This window comes from Moschus berezovskii, chromosome 9, assembly GCF_049115385.1.
Source record: "Moschus berezovskii isolate FMDL1 chromosome 9, NW_MosBer_1.0, whole genome shotgun sequence".
NCBI classification, from domain to species: domain Eukaryota; kingdom Metazoa; phylum Chordata; class Mammalia; order Artiodactyla; family Moschidae; genus Moschus; species Moschus berezovskii.
Genome location: NC_142468.1, coordinates 3,374,688 through 3,395,641, shown reverse-complemented (window position 1 = coordinate 3,395,641; position 20,954 = coordinate 3,374,688). Strand labels below are relative to the sequence as shown.

The 20,954-nt window shown below is 49.0% G+C and overlaps 1 protein-coding gene across 1 annotated transcript in view; it reads right to left on the bottom strand.

Annotated features, from left to right (window-relative positions):
- The window catches only part of KCNK10 (potassium two pore domain channel subfamily K member 10), a 160,266-nt gene that overhangs the window by 73,697 nt on the left and 65,615 nt on the right, over positions 1 to 20,954 (bottom strand). The window contains exon 2 of the mRNA XM_055436188.2: positions 17,855 to 18,189. Coding sequence (XP_055292163.2) covers positions 17,855 to 18,189 — 335 coding nt within the window. The remainder of the gene's footprint in view (positions 1 to 17,854; positions 18,190 to 20,954) is intronic.

The window sequence follows — 20,954 nt, the reverse complement described above, 5'->3', positions numbered from 1 at the left end:
GTGAACCAAGAACTTCCAGATGTACAAGCTAAGTTTAGAAAAGGCAGAAGAACTTAACTATACGCCACTAAAAATTTTTTAAATTAAAAAAAATTTTTTTTAATCTTGTTAAGTGAGATTTTCGCTTCACTTTAAACAAGGAACAAACACATGCACATCTGTAGATAAATGTGGATACGATGGCACTCATTTCCGGGTTTTGTTTTATTTTTATGAGAGTGTTTTTAAAACACTGACTTTGTATTTGCAAATTCACTTCCTAGTGTCATGCCAATTGCCATTAGCTCTTTAATTTCTGGCTTAAAAGCTTTAGATCTTCTTCACTAAACTGTGATGGAATCAACAACCCCAGGGATATAAACAATAATAGTAATGAAGCGGGAGCCTGCAGAGACAGGCCAGAGGCTGCAGGCCCTTCTTGCACACGGCGAACGGTCTTCCACGTGATCACTTGGCTGCAGAAAGGGCAGTGCCTTCTGACTTCAGGGCAATGGCTGGGAGAGTGGCTTTAGCTCGCCTGAGCTGCATCTTTGGGCACAAAGAACTCGATCCTGCACTCACCAGAGGTCACCTGCTGCCTTGGCTGTGGTCCAGACTTCTTGCACAAAGGCTGCTTGGGTAATGACCCAGAGGGGTGGGATGGTGTGGGAAGGAGGCTCAACAGGGAGGAGGTGCATGGATGCACACAGCTGATTCACGCTGCTGGACAGCAGAGACAGACACAACACCGTAAAGTAATTACCCTCCAATTAGAAAGAAAAAAAAACTGGCCACTTGGAAGAAGGGAGGGCCCAGGACACGGAAGGAGAAGGCTGATTCTGCTGTGAACTCGGCTCATGGCAAGGATTTCCACAGGCCACTGAGTGCCTGTCTCAGGAGTCATTCTTTCCGTAAAACCATCATGTTCCTAAGTATGTAAAACTCTGGGACTTTCAACACCAAGGAGTCTGCTCATGCATAAAGAACACAGACATGTACTCTTGACAACCTGACCGGAAGGAAAGGTCTCCGAGTGCACAGAAAGAAACTCATTTTCTGCTTCACTTCTGGGAAGGTCCTAAACGAAGGGCTCTTGGTCTCCAGAAGAGATAAATAAGCACCACTCATTCAGCCGCAGACATCTGCCATGGACCAGCCACTGTGCCAGGCATAAGGGATATATAGATAAAAGACACAGCCCCACCCTCAAAAATCTCACAAACCTGGAAAAGAGACCGGTGGGAAAATGATGAAGAGCCAATAGAGTCTATATGTGTTGGTCACTCAGTTGTGTCCAACTCTTCGTGATCCCAGGGACTTTAGCCCGCCAGGCTCGTCTATCCTTGGGATTCTCCAGGCAAGGAGACTGAAGTGGGGAGCCAGCCCCTTCGGCAGGATTTCTTCCCGACCCAGGGATTGAACTCAGGTCTCCGGCACTGCAGACAGATTCTTTACTGTCTGAGCTACCAGGGAAGACTCATAGTCTAGCACAGAGGCGAATGTGAGAATTGGATGCTTCCAGGCCAAGCAGGGCACTACCACTATGGTTCTTCCTGGACCTAGGTTTTGTCACCTCTGAGGATAAAACCATTCTGAAATCCAGAGCAGAACACTTAGCCAAGTGCCATGAGTGGCACTCCGTAAATGTTTAGCTGATGAATGGATGACTGGGTGACTAAAATCCAGCTCACTACTACGGCCGCTACGCTCAGGTTTTCTGTGAGGGGCCAAAATGGCAATGGACTGATTGATTGGGTCGTGTCACCTGCTGCCTGAAATAGTCAGGGGTCTCATGATAAAGTCCAACATCAGGCCCTGTGGGGTTTCACCGCTCCCTGTCTCCAATGTCCGTCTCCCGTTGCCAACAGAACTCTGGCCACAACACTCCCCTCCTCCCGAGTTCCCAGACATCCTGGCCTCCTTCCACGAGGGGGTCCAACCCTCAGCTCCAGCTTCCCGTCTGCTGAGTCCGTTCTGCTCACATGCCTCCCAGCTCCAGCTGCTTTGCTTTTGCAGCCTACATCTGGTTTTTATTCTTGTTCAGTCACTCCATCCTGTCCAACTCTTTGCAACCTAATGGACTGCAGCACACCAGGCTTCCTGGTCCTTCACTGTCTCTTGGAGCTTGCTCAAACTCTTGTCCATTGAGTCGGTGATGCCATCCAACCATCTCATCCTCTGTCATCCCCTTCTCCTCCTGCCTTCAATCTTTCCCAGTATCAAGGTCTCTTCCAGTGAGTCGGCTCTTCGCATCAGGTGGACAAAGTATTGGAGTTTCACCTTCAGCATCAGTCCCACCAATGAATATTCAGAGTCAATTTCTATCTGTTTTTATTTACACCTATCTATGTGAAGACTCTTGAGAGTCCCTTGGACTGCAAGGAGATCCAATCAGTCCATTCTGAAGGAGATCAATCCTGGGTGTTCATTGGAAGGACTGATGCTAAAGCTGAAACTCCAATATTTTGGCCACCTCATGCAACGAGTTGACTCACTGGAAAAGAGTCTGATGCTGGGAGGGATTGGGAGCGGGAGGAGAAGGGGACGACAGAGAATGAGATGGCTGGATGGCATCACCGACTCGATGGACATGAGTTTGAGTGAACTCCGAAAGTTGGTGATGGACAGGGAGGCCTGGCGTGCTGTGATTCATGGGGTCGCAGAGTCGGACACGACTGAGCGACTGAACTGAACTGTACTGATGTGACTATTGGCATTAGGTTGGCCTCTCCCGTTACCAATCAGCAGGGTGACCAGGTAATTTATCTTTCAAACTGAGAAACTTTTGAAAGGAAAGGGGTGCTATTCACAATTATTCCAGGGCTACAAAAGCTGAGATGTTTGGCCATCCTAGTTATAAGCTCCAAGACGTCGGGAGTCATGTCTGCCTTTTATTCACCATCATGTCCCCAGTACTTAGCATCGAATCTGGCATACATCAGGCAATCAAGTTTGTTGAATTAATGAATGAGTGAGTGAGTCAGTGATTTGGGGCAGAAGAGAATGATAAATGTCACAGCCCTGGGGAATGTTCATGGGTCATGCAGATTAACCAACAGCTCCTGCTTGTGGAGAGCACGTTTGACAGCTCAAGATCTCTGGCCTTCTGTCTGCAGAACAGCAGCTTTGGTCACCATGACAACGTCAAAGGTCTGTGCCCAGGACCACAGCATCCTGCCCAGTCTCTCCTGCAGCTGCCCACACCACAGATTAACTCCTCCTCAACCAGAGAAATGAGTCTCTAGACCAGGACCCACAGCCAAGCCCCTGGCCCTGGCACGGATGCTCTCTGTATGTTGGGGGGGGACTCTGGGTCGGAAGGCAAGCCCTGACTCTCAGGAAGGAGCTCTCCGATCCTGTGGTTGAAGTGGGTTTTCCCTTAGTCAAGAGAAATTTCTCCTGATACAGTTACACATTCTTCAACCCCACTGTGTCAAGCCAAGGATAGGACCTGATTAGGAGAGCAGGGGCTCACCTATGGACACCTTATCTTTGACAAAGGAGGCAAGAATATACAATGGAGAAAAGAAAGCCTCTTCAATCAGTGGTGCTGGGAAAACTAGACAGTTACGTGTACTAGAATGAAATTAGAACACTTCCTAACACCATACACAAAAAGGAACTCAAAATGGATTAAAGACCCAAATGTAAGAGCAGAAACTATAAGGCTCTTAGAGGAAAACATAGGCAGTACACTCTTTGACATAGATCGCAGCTAGATTCTCTCTGGTCCACCTCCTAGATTAATGGAAATAAAAACAAAAATAAACAAATGGAACCTAATAAAACTTAAAAATTTTCAAACACCAAAGGAAGTCATAAACAAGATAAAAAGACAGCCCTTAGAATGGGAGAAAATAATTGCAAATGAAGCAACTGGCAAAGGGTTAATCTACACAATATATAAGCAGCTCCCATAGTTCAATATCAGGAAAACAAACAACCCAATCAAAAAATGGGCAGATGACCTAAACAGGCACTTGTTCAAAGAAGGCATATAGATGGCCAATAAACCCATGAAAATATGCTCAACATCACTCATCATTAGAAAATTGCAAATCAGAGCTACAGTGAGGTATCACCTCACACCGGTCAGAATGGCCATCATCAAAAAGTCAACAAACAATAAAAGCGGGAGAGGACATGGAGAAAAGGGAACCTTCTGCACTGCCAGTGGGAATGTAAAATGATACAGCCACTACAGAGAACAGCATGGAGATTACTTTTAAAAACTAGGAATAAATCAACCATATGACCCAGCAATTCCATTACTAGGTATATAACCTAAGAAAACCACAATTCTAAAAAATACATGTACCCCAAGCATAAGCTGGAATCAAGATTGCCGGAAGAAATATCAATAACCTCAGATATGCAGGTGACACCACCTTTAGGGCAGAAAGTGAAGAAGAACTAAAGAACCTCTTGATGAAAATGAAAGAGGAGAGTTTAAAAGCTGGCTTAAAGCTCAACATTCAGAAAACTAAGATCATGGCATCTGGTCCCATCACTTCATGGGAAATAGATGGGGAAACAGTGGAAACAGTAAGAGACTTTATTTTCTTGGGCTCCAAAATCACTGCAGATGGTGACTGCAGCTACAAATTAAAAGACGCTTACTCCTTGGAAGAAAAGCTATGACCAACCTAGACAGCATATTAAAAAGCAGAGACATCATTTTGCGAACAAAGGTCTATCTAGACAAAGCTATGGTTTTTCCAGTGGTCGTGTATGGATGTGACAGTTGGACCATAAAGAAAGCTGAGCACCGAAGAACTAATGCTTTTGAACTGTGGTGTTGGAAAAGACTCTTGAGGAAGCAACCTAGATGTCCATCTGCAGACGAATGGATAAGAAAGCTGTGGTACATATACACAATGGAGTATTACTCAGCCATTAAAAAGAATGCATTTGAATCAGTTCTAATGAGGTGGATGAAACTGGAGCCTATTATACAGAGTGAAGTAAGCCAGAAAAAAAACACCAGTACAGTATACTAACGCATATATATGGAATTTAGAAAGATGCAAATGATAACCCTGTATACGAGACAGCAAAAGAAACACAGATGTATAAAACAGTCTTTGGGACTCTGTTGGAGAGGGTGAGGGTGGGATGGTTTGGAAGAATGACATTGAAACATGTATGCTGTCATATGTGAAACAAATCACCAGTTCAGGGTCGATGCATGTTACAGGATGCTCGGGGCTGGTGTGCAGGGATGACCCAGAGGGAGGATAAAGGGAGGAGGGAGGTGGGAGGGGGGTTCAGGAAGGGGAACTCATGTAAACCCGAGGCAAATTCATGTCAATGTATGGCAAAACCAACCAATATAATATTGTAAAATAATTAGCCTCCAATAAAAATAAAAGAGAGAAAAAAAAAAAAGGAAAAGACTCTTGAGAGTCCCTTGGACTGCAAGGAGATCCAACCAGTCCATTCTAAAGGAGATGAGTTCTGGGTGTTCATTGGAAAGACTGATGCTGAAGCTGAAACTACAATACTTTGGCCACCTCATGCGAAGAGATTAGGGGCAGGAGGAGAAGGGGACGACAGAGAATGAGATGGCTGGATGGCATCGCCGACTCAATGGACATGAGTTTGAGTGAACTCCGGGAGTTGATGATGGACAGGGAGGCCTGGCTTGCTGTGATTCATGGGGTCGCAAAGAGTCGGACACGACTGAGCGACTGAACTGAACTGAATGTTCACTGCAACGATATTTACAATAGCCAGGACATGGCAGCAACCTAGATGTCCATCAACAGATGAATGGATAAAGAGGTTGTAGTGCATTTACACAAATGGAATATTATTACTCAGCCATTAAAAGGAACAAACTTGAGTCAGTTGTAGGGAGGTGGATGAACCTAGAGCCTCTTGTACAGAGTGAAGTAAGTCAGTAAGAGAAAAACAAGCATCATATATTTACACATGTATACGGAACCTAGAAAAATGGTACTGATGAACCTAGTAGAGGGTGGATCTGGGGACACAGTTGTTGGGGAAGGTGAGAAAGTAGCACTGACTTCCGTACACTGTTGTGTGTAAAACAGTCAGTGGGGAGTTGCTGAATAAGACAGGGAGCCCAGCCTGGTGCTCAGCAACAACCCAGAGGGGTGGATGGAGGGAGGCTCAGGAGGGAAGAGATATGTGTGTGTGTATATAATGATGACCGATTCCCATTGTTGTATCAGTTCAGTTCAGTTCAGTTCAGTCGCTCAGTCGTGTCCGACTCTCCGCGACCCCATGAATCACAGCACGCCAGGCCTCCCTGTCCATCACCAACTCCCGGAGTTCACTCAAACGCATATCCATCAAGTCAGTGATGCCATCCAGCCACCTCACTGTCGGCCGTCCCCATCTCTTCCCGCCCCCAACCTTTCCCAGCATCAGAGTCTTTTCCAGTGAGTCAACTCGTCGCATGAGGTGGCCAAAGTATTGCAGTTTTGGCTTTAGCATCAGTCCTTCCAATGAACACCCAGGATTGATCTCTTCTAGAATGGACTGGTTGGATCTCCTTGCAGTCCAAGGGACTCTCAAGAGTCTTCTCCAGCACCACAGTTCAAAAGCATCAATTCTTCAGCCATCAGCTTTCTTCACAGTCCAACTCTCACACCCATACATGACCACGGGAAAAACCATAGCCTTGACTAGACGGACCTTTGTTGGCAAAGTAATGTCTCTGCTTTTTAATATGCTATCTAGGTTGGTCATAACTTTCCTTCCAAGGAGTAAGCGTCTTTTAATTTCCTGGCTGCAATCAGCATCTGCAGTGATTTTGGAGCCCAAAATAATTAAGTCTGACACTGTTTCCACTGTTTCCCCATCTATTTCCTATGAAGTGATGGGACCAGATGTCATGATCTTCGTTTTCTGAATGTTGAGCTTCAAGCCAAACTTTTCACTCTCCTCTTTCACTTTCATCAAGAGGCCTTTGAGTTCCCCTTCACTTTCTGCCATAAGGGTAGTGTCATCTGCATATCTGAGGTTTTTGATATTTCTCCCGGCAATCTTAATTCCAGCTTGTGCTTCCTCCAGCCCAGCGTTCCTCATGATGTACTCTGCATATAAATTCATTTATATGCAGAGTACATCATTTATTACCAAAGAATAAAAAACCCTCCACGATCACAAAGTGAAAACCAGCGGCAAGGATCTTGCTCACCAACAGTAAGGCACTGAAGCAGCCCAGGAAGGGGACACCCAGCAGGATGAGGAGGGACCCACCCTCGAGGCTCCCACTTCCAGGAAATTCCAGAGCCAACCCACGGCAGGCCATGGGAAGCTCCAGTCTTTCTTCAGACAAAGAGCCAGCATTCAGAGAAGGCCATGAGGGCTCTGAGGGTGAAGCAACTTGATGACGAGGACAGAAGTCAGCCTTCTGGACGGCGAGGCAAGCTGCCCACTGGGGGGCCGGGGTGGGGGTGGGGGGCTCACACAAGTTGCCGTCAGGACAGCTCCAGAGAGACAGGAAGCTTTCCTGCTTGTGCCACGACCAGGAAAGTCCTACGTCCTCCCTGTGAGCACCTCAGGTAGTCCCTCAGTCCTGTCTGACTCTTTGTGACCCGTGGACTGCAGCCCACCAGGCTCCTCTGTCCATGGGATTCTCCAAGCAAGAATTCTGGAATGGGTTGTCATTTCCTTCTCCAGGGGATCTTCCCGACCCAGGGATCAAACCAGGTTTCTCGCACTGCAGGCAGATTCTTTACCATCTGAGTCATCCAACACTAAACCCACTCCCATGAAACACAGCTCCCTCCAGCAGGGCCATTTCCAGGAGAAATCGCAGCCCTGTGACCACACCAGACACGCTGAAGACACTCGAAGTCTTTAAATGTCTATGAATTCACGGCCTGAAAAATGATCACTGCAGATCCTCACCCATGCAGGCCAAAGCTCCCTCCCATCGGTCAGGAAAGTTGCCCCATGATTCTATCCCTTGATGGTTCCAGAGGATGAATGTTCCACTGCTTTCTTCCCGACAAGTCACAAGAGGAAGCTTCCAAAACAACTCTACTGGAGGCAGGGAAGTGAGCACGAGCAGTGTGCGAGAGCACAGAGGATAAGATGCTCCTGGAATCAAGTGGCTCTCCAATCGAGCTGGTGGGAAAAACGACTTCAAAAACCTACTCAATGTATCTTATTTACCTGCCAAAGAATGGCAAGCCCTCCCGGTGCGCTTATCATTCTCAGTTCCGTTCCCTGCACTTGGCTTCGGAGACGAAAGCTGGAACGGGGGGAGGATATGCTGTTTCCTAAATGCCAACGCTGTGCTGGGAGCTCTGCTGAGCAGCTGTGTGGGTTTTCTCACCCCCTCCTCCCAATACCCCAAATGAGGAGGGGCGGCCTCAGCCCCGTTACAGGAAAAGTAGTTCTAGGTTTAATGGGGTAAGGGGGTCATGTTCTTTTCCTTCCTTGATACTCCTTCTTTGAACATACAACAGACCAATGTGGAGTGCTACAGTCCTGTGATTGGTTCGAACTTGGGAAAGGAGTAGGAGAAGGCTGTATACTGTCACCCTGCTTGTCTAACTTATATGCAGAGTACATCATGAGAAGCGCTGGGCTGGATGAAGCACAAGCTGGAATCAAGTTTGCCAGGAGAAATATTAGCAACCTCAAACATACAGATGATGCGTCTCTAATGGCAGGAGAGGAACAGAAGAGCCTCTTGACGAGGGTGAAAGAGGAGAGTGAAAAAGCTGACCTGAAACTCAAAATTCAAAAAACTAAGATCATGGCAACTGGTCCCATCACTTCATGTCAAACAGATGGGGAAACAGTGGAAGCAGTGACAGATATTCTTTTCTTGGGCTCCAAAATCACTGTAGACAGTGACCACAGTCATGAAATTAAAATATGCTTGCTGCTTGAAAGGAAAGTTAGGACAAACCCAGACAGCATATTAAAAAGCAAAGACATCATTTTGCCTACAAAGGCCCATATAGTCAAAGCTATAGTTTTTCCCATAGTCATGTACAGAGGTGAGAGTTGGACCATAAAGAAAGCTGAGTGCTGAAAAGCTGAGGCTTTTGAACTGTGGTGCTGAAGAAGACTCTTGAGAGTCCCTTGGACTGCAAGGAGATCCAACCAGTCCATTCTAAAGGAAATCAGTCCTGGGTGTTCATTGGAAGGACTGATGCTGAAGCTGAAACTCCAATACTTTGACCACCTGATGCAAAGAGCTGACTCCTTGGAAAAGACCCTGATGCTGGGAAAGATTGAAGGCAGGAGGAGAAGGGGGCGACAGAGGATGAGATGGTGGGATGGCATCACCGACTCGATGGACAAGAATCTGAGCAAACTCTGGGAGACAGTGCAGGACGGTGCTGCAGTTCATGGGGTCGTAAAGAGTTGATATGACTCAGCAACTGAACCATGTACCATGTCAGCTAAAAACGTCTCCTTTTCCCTCCAGTCTTTTCCTTGCAGTAAAAGTTTTAAGAAAAAGCTCAGACATAGTAGAGAGGATGCAGACCACTGACACAATTGAGCAGTCTAGCACAGTGGTTAGATGTCTAGTCTCCGGAGTCCGGCATTCAGAAGTTCAAATTCCAGCTTAACCACTTATTTCCTGGGTGGCCTTGGGCAAGTTGCTTAACTTCTCAGAATGTATTTGCTCATCCAGGAAACTGAATGATGATGATAGATCCTACCTGTAGGTCTGCTGCAACGGTTAAAGGATTAAAGCACTTAGAACATGCCTAGAGGAAAGGAAACAACCAATAAATGGTAGCTATTTTTTACGATGACCACAGCTCCACAGGAAACCTCCCGATACTGTCGTCTGCAGACTCTCTTACCGGGTCTCAAGGGTAAGATTCCACAGACAGACGGGTCTTCTGAGTGCTCTGCAGACTGACCTGCTGAGGCCCAGCTCGGGTTAACAGCCTTGCACCGGGGCACAAACTAGACGGTGGAAGTTTCCCTCTGAGGGATGAACAGCCGTCAGGCCTGGAGGACCGAGGCTCTCGCTCAGCCCGCTCTGCGGTCACCGGTCAGCCCACTGTCCCGGTGACCCGCTCCCCGGGGCTGCCTCCATCTCCCAGCCCTGAGGTTCTCCCACGTGTGTCCTGAGCCCCACGGGGAACAGTCAAGGGGAACCGAGGCCACGAAGCCAGCCTGGTGTCTACTGAATCACCTGAGGCCAAGTGAACCCACCAAAGCTGCGGGTAAAAGTGATGATCTTGGGGGCGGGGTGAGTCCCCGAGAGGACACACAGAGCTGCTAGGCGGCCTCCCTGCGCTCCGGCCACAGCGACTCAACAAATGGACTCAGCAGCCCAGCTCAGCGCACGGGAGCGTCGTCTCTGCGACGCAGACCTGACAGTGAACAGGCGAAGCAAAGCAACCTTGGTCAGCGAGGAAACTGAGGACTTGAAGCCCCACAGGGCGTCTTTTCCTTGAACAGAAAACCCCAGGATGCACACGGTCGAGGGGCTTTCTAAACTTCTTTCCTGCCTTCCCTAAGAAATAAATAGGAGCAGTCACCGTGGCTCAGAGTAGCCGAGCTTTTCTGTTTAATCCGCAGACCTCCCTAGCAGGCGGACTCCATCTTCACCATCTTCATTCTGCAGAAAGAGAAGCTAAGGCGGCGGGGATGGCCTCTCTCACCCAGGCCACACAGCCCGAGAGCGGAAAGCAAGCCTGAGCGCGGGAGAGCGGCTCGAGCGTGGGCGCTGCCTGCCCAGCCGCGCGTCCACGCGGCCTCCGCCGGAGGGGCAGGGGCGCGGGCCCGGGCCGGCCCTCTGGACACCTTGGCTGGAAGGGAAATGAGTCGTTTCCCAGTCGGCCTTGTCAGACTCCCTTAAACACGGCCTCATCCACCGTCATCTCGGCACGGCCCACCTGTGAGGGCCCGGGATCCTGCTGAACGACTCCTCCTTCCTGCGGCCCGACATCATGGCCAGAAGAGCCGTCTCTCCAACAGAAAACGTCCAGCACGTCGCGACCTTCTTGAATCTTTCAGCGCGTCCCCACCGCCCGCAGCAGGAAGCCTGAATCCCTCGGCAGGCCCCTCCGACCCCCTCTCAGGTGCAACCCGCCCCCTCCAGCTCCCCGCTGTGCCCCGCTCAAGGCCGGCCGACCTCCTGCAGCCACTAAAGGGGCCCCCGGGCTGGGGGCGCCCCCCAGGGCGAGCCCTGAACGGACCCTTCCCACGTGCCGCGTCTCTGCTCCACGCGCTGGGCGTGAGAGAACGGCACGCGGGTCAGGAGGAAAGCTGGGACCCTCCCACTCACTAGGCAGGGTCCTTGAGCATGCAGCCGCACCTCGGGCGGCCTCAGTTTCCTCCTCTGGAAGTGGCACGACAGACAATCCTCACACGATCGCCGGAGGGACTAAAAGAGACAAATGCTACCAAGCCCTTCCTGACCTCTGCTGGCCTCCCCGGGCCCCCACTGTTCACACACCTCGCAGAACTCCACACCAGCCATCATCCGAAGGATGAGGGATGACAACGCTGGCAGGAATGCGGAGAAGAGGGAATCTCGGGCACTGTTCACGGGCTTGGAAACCGGTGCAGCTGCCACAGAAAACAGTGTGAGTTTCCTCAGAAATCAAAAATAGAATTACCATATGATCCAGCAATTCCACTTCTGGGAATACATCCAAGGGAAACATAAACAAACCAGAAAAGATGTCTGCACCCCCACGCTCCTAGCGTCATTTACAAGCGGCCAGACGCAGAAACAGCCTAAGTGGCCACTGACATATGAACGGCTGCAGAAGTCCACATAGATATACAGACACCATGGAATATTATTCAACCATCAAAAGATGAGGAAGTCCTGCCATTGGCACAGACACAGATGGGCCTTAAGGACACTCAGTTCGGTTCAGTTCAGTTCAGTCGCTCAGCTGGACTGTGAAGAAGGCTGATCGCCGAAGAATTGATGCTTTTGAACTGTGGTGTGGAGAAGACTCTTGAGAGTCCCTTGGACTGCAAGGAGCTCCAACCAGTCCATTCTAAAGGAGATCAGTCCTGGGTGTTCATTGGAAGGACTGATGCTAAAGCTGAAACTCCAGTACTCTGGCCACCTCATGCGACGAGTTGACTCACTGGAAAAGACTCTGATGCTGGGAAAGGTTGGGGGCGGGAGGAGAAGGGGACGACAGAGAGTGAGATGGCTGGATGGCATCACCAACTCTATGCTAAGTTAAATACATCAGATGGAGAAAGACAAATGTTTGCATGATTTCACTTATGTGTGAAATTTTTTTTGAAAAACTCATAGAGAAAAATATTAGAGATGGGGGTGGGGAAACGGGAGTCGGGGGAAGGTGCTGGAAAGCTACAGACTTCCAGTCTCAAGTCCTCAGAAGGGAAGGTACAGTTTGATGGCGACAGTGAACACTGCGATTCGGTATATATGAGAGCTGTAAGAAAGGAAATCTAAGAGGTCTCACCACAAGGAAAAAAGTTTCTCTCTATTGGACCTATATGAGAGGATGGACGCCCGCTCAACTTTTTACAGGAGTTCAGTTCAGTTCAGTTCAGTTGCTCAGTCGTGTCCGACTCTCTGCGACCCCATGAGTCACAGCACGCCAGGCCTCCCTGTCCATCACCAACTCCCGGAGCTCACGCAAACTCATGTCCACCAAGTCAGTGATGCCATCCAGCCATCTCATTCTCCGTCGTCCCCTTCTCCTCCCACCCCCAATCCCTCCCAGCATCAGAGTCTTTTCCAGTGAGTCAACTCGTCGCATGAGGTGGGCAAAGTATTGCAGTTTCAGCTTTAGCATCAGTCCTTCCAATGAACACCCAGGATTGATCTCTTTTAGAATGGACTGGTAGGATCTACTTCACAATAAATGCTCAAACCATTATGCTGCACACCTTAAAGTTATACAGGAATATACGTTAACTATATCTCAATAAAACTGGGGGGAAATACCTCCATTCCAGTGAGCGCCAGTTACTGGCTGACACGCCTCTTCCTCCAAGGTTGCTCAGTCTCCTGCCATGTGAGACTGGATGATTGTGATGCGTGGGCTGGGTCTTTAACAGCATCCATGGCCTCTTCCCACTAACCTCCTGCACCATCTCTCCAGCAGTGACATAGAAAATGTCTCCAGACATTGTCAGATGCGCCCCCCCAGAAGCAACCTGCTCCCCATTAGGAACCATTGCTTAAAATTCTGAGCTCCTTGAGTAACACTATGAACAGCAGCAGCAGCAGCAATATCTACCTTTTTTTTTTTTTTTGAGTACTCACCACATGCCAAGCACAGTTCAAAGCCCTTCTCGTGAATTACAGAATTTAGTCCTTTCAACGCCCTAAGGGTGAGGGGTTTTCGGCACATTTTATTGATAATGAAATAGAATCACAGAGAGGTTTGGAACGTGCTCCAGGTGCTTTTTACTCTAATCTTTCCTATCCCCAACATCTAGCCTGTCACCTGATATAACAGAAGTTCGGTAGCAATGTAAAGAATGCATTAGATGGATCTATTAATCAGTCTCCTCCGTAACAGCATCGAGGTCAGGGATGGTGACCCATCTGCCTCCTCTGCAGTCCCCCGGTACCCCCAAAAACCCCTCCCCAGCTATAGCTCTTTTAAGCTATCCAGGCATTTCAAGGGGGTTAGGCTGTTCCAGTGGCTCAGATGGTAAAGAATCTGCTGAAATGCAGGAGACCTGGGTACGATCCCTGGGTTGGGAAGATCCCAATGACTGGCATCTTCACTGCAGGATTCTTGCCTGGAGAATCCCATGGAGAGAGGGGCCTGAAGGGCTACAGTCCATGGGGGAACACAGAGTCAGACACGACTGAGCAACTCAAACTGTTTCAACTACTCTGTGTTTGTCATTATTAATAATGTGAATTACACCTGCCAAATCAGCTCTATGAGTGCTTCACTCAATTCAGCCAAGAGTCCCGACACCACCAGATAAATACCATCAATCTAACCTTTTACCTATTAGGTAAAAGTATCGCTGAGATACAATAATACTATTTTCCCAGCATCCTGAAAACCCTCCTAAACAGCGTGCTTCTCATGAGCCCTCCAGAGAGCGCTGCCCAGAGGACACCCTAAAGTGAGAGGACGCTCCCTGGTCCAAAGGTGTGGCCATTTACAGCCTATGAAGGAGCAGGGAACTGAAGGACAGCGCATAATTATTTGATTCTTTATTGTTATTATTATTGGCTGTGCTGGGTCTCCATTGCTGTGCCGGCTTTTCTCCAGCTGCGGCGGGCCAGGGCTCCTAACTGGAACGCAGGGGCTTCTGACTGCAGGGGCTTCTCTTGCAGCAGAGTACAGGCTTCAGCAGTTGTCTCGCAAGGGCTCAGGAATCGTGGCCCCAGGTTCCCGAGCACCAACTCAACTGTGGGACACGGGCTTAGTTGCTCCACAGCGTGTGGGATCTTCCCGGACAAGGGACTGAACCCGTGTCCCCTGCATTGGCAGGCAGATTCTTTACCAGGGAGCCACCAAGGAAGCCCCAATAATGTGATTCTTAATTGACACAGGTTCAACATTTTAACTACTATCAAAAACTGTAGATAAACACAGGTATAAACCCTTACACCACAGTAGATGGAGATCTTAAAGTGTCCCATATCCAGGACTGAGAGTCGACGCACATAAAGAGGGGGAGGGGAAGAAATGTTTTCTGTTAGAAAGCAAGGAAATCCAATGCTTTTTGACTCTGCTAAAATTCTGGAAAGCATTAAACATTAGTCCAATGTTTAAGAGAGAATTAAGCTAATGATCAAGCAAAAACTACTTAAAGGGCTAAAGACTCATTGGGTGAGGCAAGGAAGTCAGGCAAACCTCACTTTGAATCCCAGCTCTGCCACACTGGTGGTTGGAAAGGTATTCAACCTCTTTTAGCATCGGTTTCTTTACCTGTGAAATGGGTATAGCAGTACCAACTTGGAATGTTATTGGAGAGATTAAATGAGATGATGGATAGAAGGTGCCTAACTCACGATGGATACCAAACAAAGGGTAGATTTTTAAACTGTTATAAAAATGATCTCATGGGCACACACACACACACACACCCCTCATTTCACAGAGGAACCTTTGAAGTCAAAGGATGGGTCTTAACAGCAACACCAGCACTACCCTCTGTCATCCTGTCCTTCATTCTAGCCTCTGAATTCTTTCATAAAGGAAAGACCAAAGAATGGACAATAGGGAACTGCTGAGTTAATAAAGAAATGCATGAATAAGCTCAGATACCTCATGGCATCGCCAGTGTTAGAGATTCCATTTGATATCTCATTCCAAAAGCGCTTCTCTCTTGGGTAATAATTAGATGCAAAGCCATGCAGAGGCTACATGTGGAGGCACAGATAATAAGACATGATCCCTTTCCCCAATATCTCACTGTCTAAGGAAGGAAAACTCAGGCATGAGTCCAGATTCAACCCAGGCCACCTATTAGATTATTACATGTACTGCAACTAAATAAAAAGGGTCTCATTCCATATCAATGCAGCATGTATAAATACAACTCCTTACTTGAAATTACTCCAGAATTATGTCCTCCATTCTTTACAGCAATTTGAGCCTTAAACCTGTGCTAAACAGATTAGCACAATACTCTCATCATCACAAAACTGTTAGCATGTTCCCATGAAAGAAGAAAAAAAAAAGACAAAGCCATCAAAGAAAGAGTGGTATGAAACCCTGCCCTTATCTTTTTAAATTGTAAGGTTTTTTTTTTTTATAAAGATTGTGGGACATAGTGTGAAGTCACATGCATTCCCAGAAGGAAAATGTATATTTCCATTAAACTGAAGAGTCCCGTCTGAGCTGGCTCAGTGGTCAAGAATCCGCCTACCGATACAGGAGACGTGGGTTCGGGAAGATCCCCTGGAGAAGGAAATGGCACCCCACTCCAGTATTCTTGCTGGAAATCCCATGGACAGAGGAGCTTGGTGGGCTACAGTCCATGGGCTCGCAAGAGTCAGACACAACTTAGTGACTAAACCACCAAGTCAGATTATAGAAACGTTTAAAAGATTATATACTAACAAATAAAAGAATACAACAACAATAAAGGGGCCTCAGAAATCCCCTGCCTATCAGTGGAGCTGAAAATAGATAAATAAAGAAGCCAGCCCAGACCTGTGACTCCTATAGCAAACTGATGTGCAGTAACCATTAGAATGTTTCACTGGATTACACTTGCTTTACACTGTTGTGTCAGTTTCAGTCACATGCATATGTACGCCCACCTGCCCCCAGCCCACCCCTCCAGGTCATCACACAGCACCGAGTCGAGCTCCCTGTGTTATAGAGCAGCTTCCCACACTGATTTTACGCACTGTAGTGCGTACATGTCAATCCCAACCTCCCGATCTGTCCCTCTCTCCTCTTCCTCCCCCACCGCCAACCCCTGCCCCCCACTGCTGTGCCTGCATCTCTGTTCCTGACCTGGAACTAGCTTCATCTGTACCACTGTTCTCTTAACAGATTCGACATACATGCATTAAAATGCTGCACGTGCTCAGTCGCTAAGTTGCGTCTGACTCTTTGTGACCACATAGACTGTAGCCAGCAGACTCCTCTGTCCATGGGATTTCCCAGGCGAGAATACTGGCATGGCTTGCCATTTCCTCCTCTGGGGGATCTTCCCGACCCAGGGATCAAACCTATGTCTCTTGCAACTCCAGCGTTGGCAAGTGGATTCTTTATCACTGAGCTATCTGGGAAGCCCACGTGGACTGATACATGATATTCATTTTTCTCTTGGGGTTCACAGGTAGCTCAGTTGGTAAAGAATCCACCTTCAATGCAGGAGACCCCAGTTCGAGTCATGGGTCGGGAAGATCTGCTGGAGAAGGGATAGGCTACGCACTCCAGCATTCTCCTACCATTAGAATTTAATGTGGGTCACACCAGGGCCAAAAGGAACCATGAAAGCTGTCTCCTCCACCCCTCTGCCTTTCAAACTTGAGGACCCCCAGAAAAACAGGGCTCTCCCTTGCCTCCATAAGTGTCACCACCCTCCACCAGTACGCCTCGTGGTTCAGGAGGGTGTGCAGATTGGAAACCAAACCGCAGCCTCAGAAGCTCCACCCTCCGTCACCTCCACGGTGAAGCCCTCCAGCTGGGCTCTCAGCGGCTCCCCTGTCCTCTTCCTGGGACTCGGTCCTCTCCACCTGAAGTGCTTCTCAAGCCTCCTGTTTCTCTGCCCCACCCCACCACACCGCCTTAGATGACTCCCTGTCCCCCACGCTCCCTTCCAGCCTCTCTTCGCCCCTGCCAATGCCACCCCACCTCTGTGTCCTCTGCCTGGCTTCCGCAGGCAGGAGCCCAAAGTTCTCCACCTCTGTTTTTTATTGAATATTTTTTTCCTTCCTATCCAAAGTACAGAGAGGCCCCAGCACAGTGCCTGACACACAGTGAACTTTCGAAACAGCGCCTTGCTCATCGCTGTTACCGACGTCCTGTCTGCTTCATCCTCGCAAAGCCGCCCAAACCTCTCCAAGTCTCTCGCGGCCTCCCCATCCCACTTCTGGGGGCCTTTTCTCTGTTCCAGTCTCACTCACCTGGGACAGGTTAAGTCACCCCTGCTTGCGTAAAATTCTTCCTCTGACTTCCAGGCCCCCCTCTTACCCAGCATCTCACGCAGACCTAACGGTTAATCAGCCTACATAAGTGGCCTTGAACTTGGCAATCCCAAGCCCTCAGCCTGGTGCGGCCGCTGAGCGCAGCATCCCAGAGCAGGTGATGCAGAACGCAGCCCGCTGCTGTGTGGTCTGGGGGACCCCTCTCCCGCACCCTGTCACAGGTCTCCACTCAAACGTCACCTCCCAGAGAGGTCCCCCCTCACCACCAGAAGCACCTCGGCCAAAGGCAAGGCTCGGCGAGCCGGAAGGACAGACGTGCAGGCCGCCTCCCGCCCCGCTCACCTGGATCAGCGTCTCCAGCTCCTGGGGGCTCACACAGACGTGGTCCCGCAGGAATTCCGCCTTCTCCAGGGCGATCGTGTTCTTCTGGCTGCTCTCGAAGGGCTGCTCCAGCGCCCGGAAGACGAGCCCACCTGTGACGAGGTAGACCACCACGACCACGAAGATGGCAACCACGGTCTTCCACTTCGTGACGGTCTGCAGGCCCCCCGGGGCCGCGCCTTCCATCCTGGCGACGACCGCGGCTCGGGACGGCACGGCTAGGCGCGGCGCCGGCGGGGCCCCGTTAGCGGCCGCCTTGGGCGGGCTCGCCGGGGGCGCTGCTGCAGGAACGGCCACTGGGAAACGGGGCGGGCGAGAGGGAGAAGAGAGCTTGTTTATAAACACACAACCCACACCGCGTCCCCGCGCAGGCGGCTTCCGCACAACGCCTGTCAAATGCGAGGGTTCGACTTGGGTTCCCCGAGCCCGCAGCGAGGGGACTCAACCAGCTGCTAGGTGTCTGCTTGAATGATAAAAGCTGAGCGCCAGGGGTTCCAGTTTTCAAGACAATAATAATATTAATTGGGTCTGAAATGTGTATATTTCGCCACAAGGGTCCAAATCTGAAAGGCACGTCTCTTATTTATCATTCGGCCCCTCCCTCAGTTTTCTTGCTAAGCAGTATGTAAGACAGACTAAGGCTTCCCTGATAGTTCCGTTGGTAAAGAATCCGCCCGCAATGCAGGAGACCCTGGTTTGACTCCTGGGTGGGGAAGATCTGCTGGAGACGGATAGGCTATCCTCTCCAGGGTTCTTGGGTTTACCCTGTGGCTCAGCTGGTAAAGAATCCGCCTGCAACGTGGGAGACCTGGGTTTGATCCCTGGATTGGGAAGATCCCCTGGTAAAGGGAACAGCTACCCACTCCAGTACTCTGGCCAGGAGAATTCCATGGACTGTATAGTCCGTGGGGTCACAAAGAGTCGGACACAACTGAGCAACTTTCACTTTCAAGACAGACAACAAACCACCATATTTTAAAAAGAAGCGTATGGTTTAATTTAGAGGAAATAAGTAGGAAAAGGATACCCAGCAGATTTGCCCAAGCACTGAGGGCTAGGTGACACCAAGAGTATAGAAGATATAAGCATCTGGCAAGTTTAAAAGTTCTTTTCTTGAGCTTTACAGTCACAAAAGAAGGGTGAGCTTCCTATATGGGAGAAGGGTCCTAACTCAAATACAGCGCCTCTCAGATCAAGACGGAGTAATAGGAGGGCATGGAAGTCACTTCCCCTGTGAGTTGTCCCCCTGGGAGTGGACTCAAGAGGTGAATGGGGATTAAACTGGGAGAAGACTCTCCCTGGGAAATGAGTGGTTCAAACCCCATAGTGGGGCCTTACTCCTGGAGTCCTACAAAAAAATGAGCTCCCCCGGAGGGCTGGTGGGACTAACAGGAAGCTGTGGGAAGCTGGGACTGCATTCAAGAGGAGCGTGCTTGTGCTGGCTCGTTCCCAAAGCAGAGCGGAGAGGGACCAGGTGGCCAACTGGTCTACCACAGCTATTTCAGTGCGTGTGCCAGCCTGAGCCAGGGGAACATTCCAGCCCCGCCTCTCTCACATCACATCTCCACGGTGGGATGGGAGCTGCTATGACCAAGGAGGACCTCAGCTGTGAGACACCGAGGGGGCTCAAACCTGAAGCAGCACCTGAGCAGGGAGGAGGCAGCCATTGCTCTCACTGATGCGGGTCACATCCAGACCCCTGATGGCAACTGGGCCACCGCAGGCTGTACCCCAGCCCTCACCAAGTGCCTGGGACAGCCCCTCTCGCTCCCCCGGAGTGAGGGTGCCAGTGCGAGGAGGGAAAGCACACACACTTGAAGGGAGCCGAGCTAGCCTGGAAGCTCAGCCCTCAGAGATTCTGCTTCAACAACCTGGAGGTTGAGCCTGCCCCCCACCATAGAGTGATGATGGGCACTCGGCACAGGAGCCCCAAGGCACACCTGTTCCGGCCCTAGCCCCTCCATCTCCACTCCCACCAAGGCGGTAGCTGTCAGCACAACCCGAGGAAAGATGTCACTTGTGTTCCCATCACATCCAGCTCTTCCACCCAAGCCACTGGGCAGACACAGATCAAGAAGGAACACTCCAACACAAGGAGCAATAGATAACTACCTTCCCTAATTTCATAAAGATAGAGAAAGATAAGGAACATGAGAAGACAGAGGAATTTGTCTCCGTTGGAAGAGCAAGAGAAAAACCCTTGAAAAAATAGTTAATGAAACCAAAATAAATGTTTACCAAATGAAAAATTCAAGGCATTAGTATTAAGAATACTAACTGAATTAGGGAAAAGAATAGACTAACACAGTGAGAATTTTAACAGGGAACTACAAAATAAAAGAAACCACTCAGAAGCAAAGAAAGCAAAAACTGAAATGAAAACACACTAGAAGGACTCAACAGCAGACGGGGTGGCACAGAAAAATACATACGGGACCTGGAAGACAGAGTAGAGGGAATCACACAGAACAGCCAAAAGAAAAATAAATTTTTAAATGAGAGCAGCTTAAGAAATCTCTAGGATAACATCAAGTGTACCAACATTCCCATTATAAAGGACCCAGAAGGAGAAGAGAGAGAAGGGGGCTGAAAATACATTTTATGAAATTCTGACTGAAAACTTTCCAAATCTAAAGAAAGAAACATACATCCAACTACAGGAAGAACAGAGGGTCTCAAACAAGATGAACCCAAACAGACAGACACCAAGATATAACATAATTAAAATAGCAAAACTTAAAGAGAGAATTCTAAAGACAGCAAGAAAAACAAAAAAAAACAGTCATATACAAGGGATCCCCCAGAAGGCTATCAGCTGATTTTTCTGCAGAAACTTCGTAGGAAAGAAGGGAGTGCCATGGCATATTCAAAGTGCAGGAAGGGAAAACCTGCAACCTAGAACACACTAGCCAGGAAGATTATCAGTTAGAACTGAAGGAGAGACAAAGAACTTCTCAGATAAGCAAAAACGGAAAGAGTTCATCAATACTAAACCAACCTTAAAAGGGAGGTTAAAGGGTCTTCTCTAAGCAGAAAAGAAGAGAATACAAGAAGTATCTAT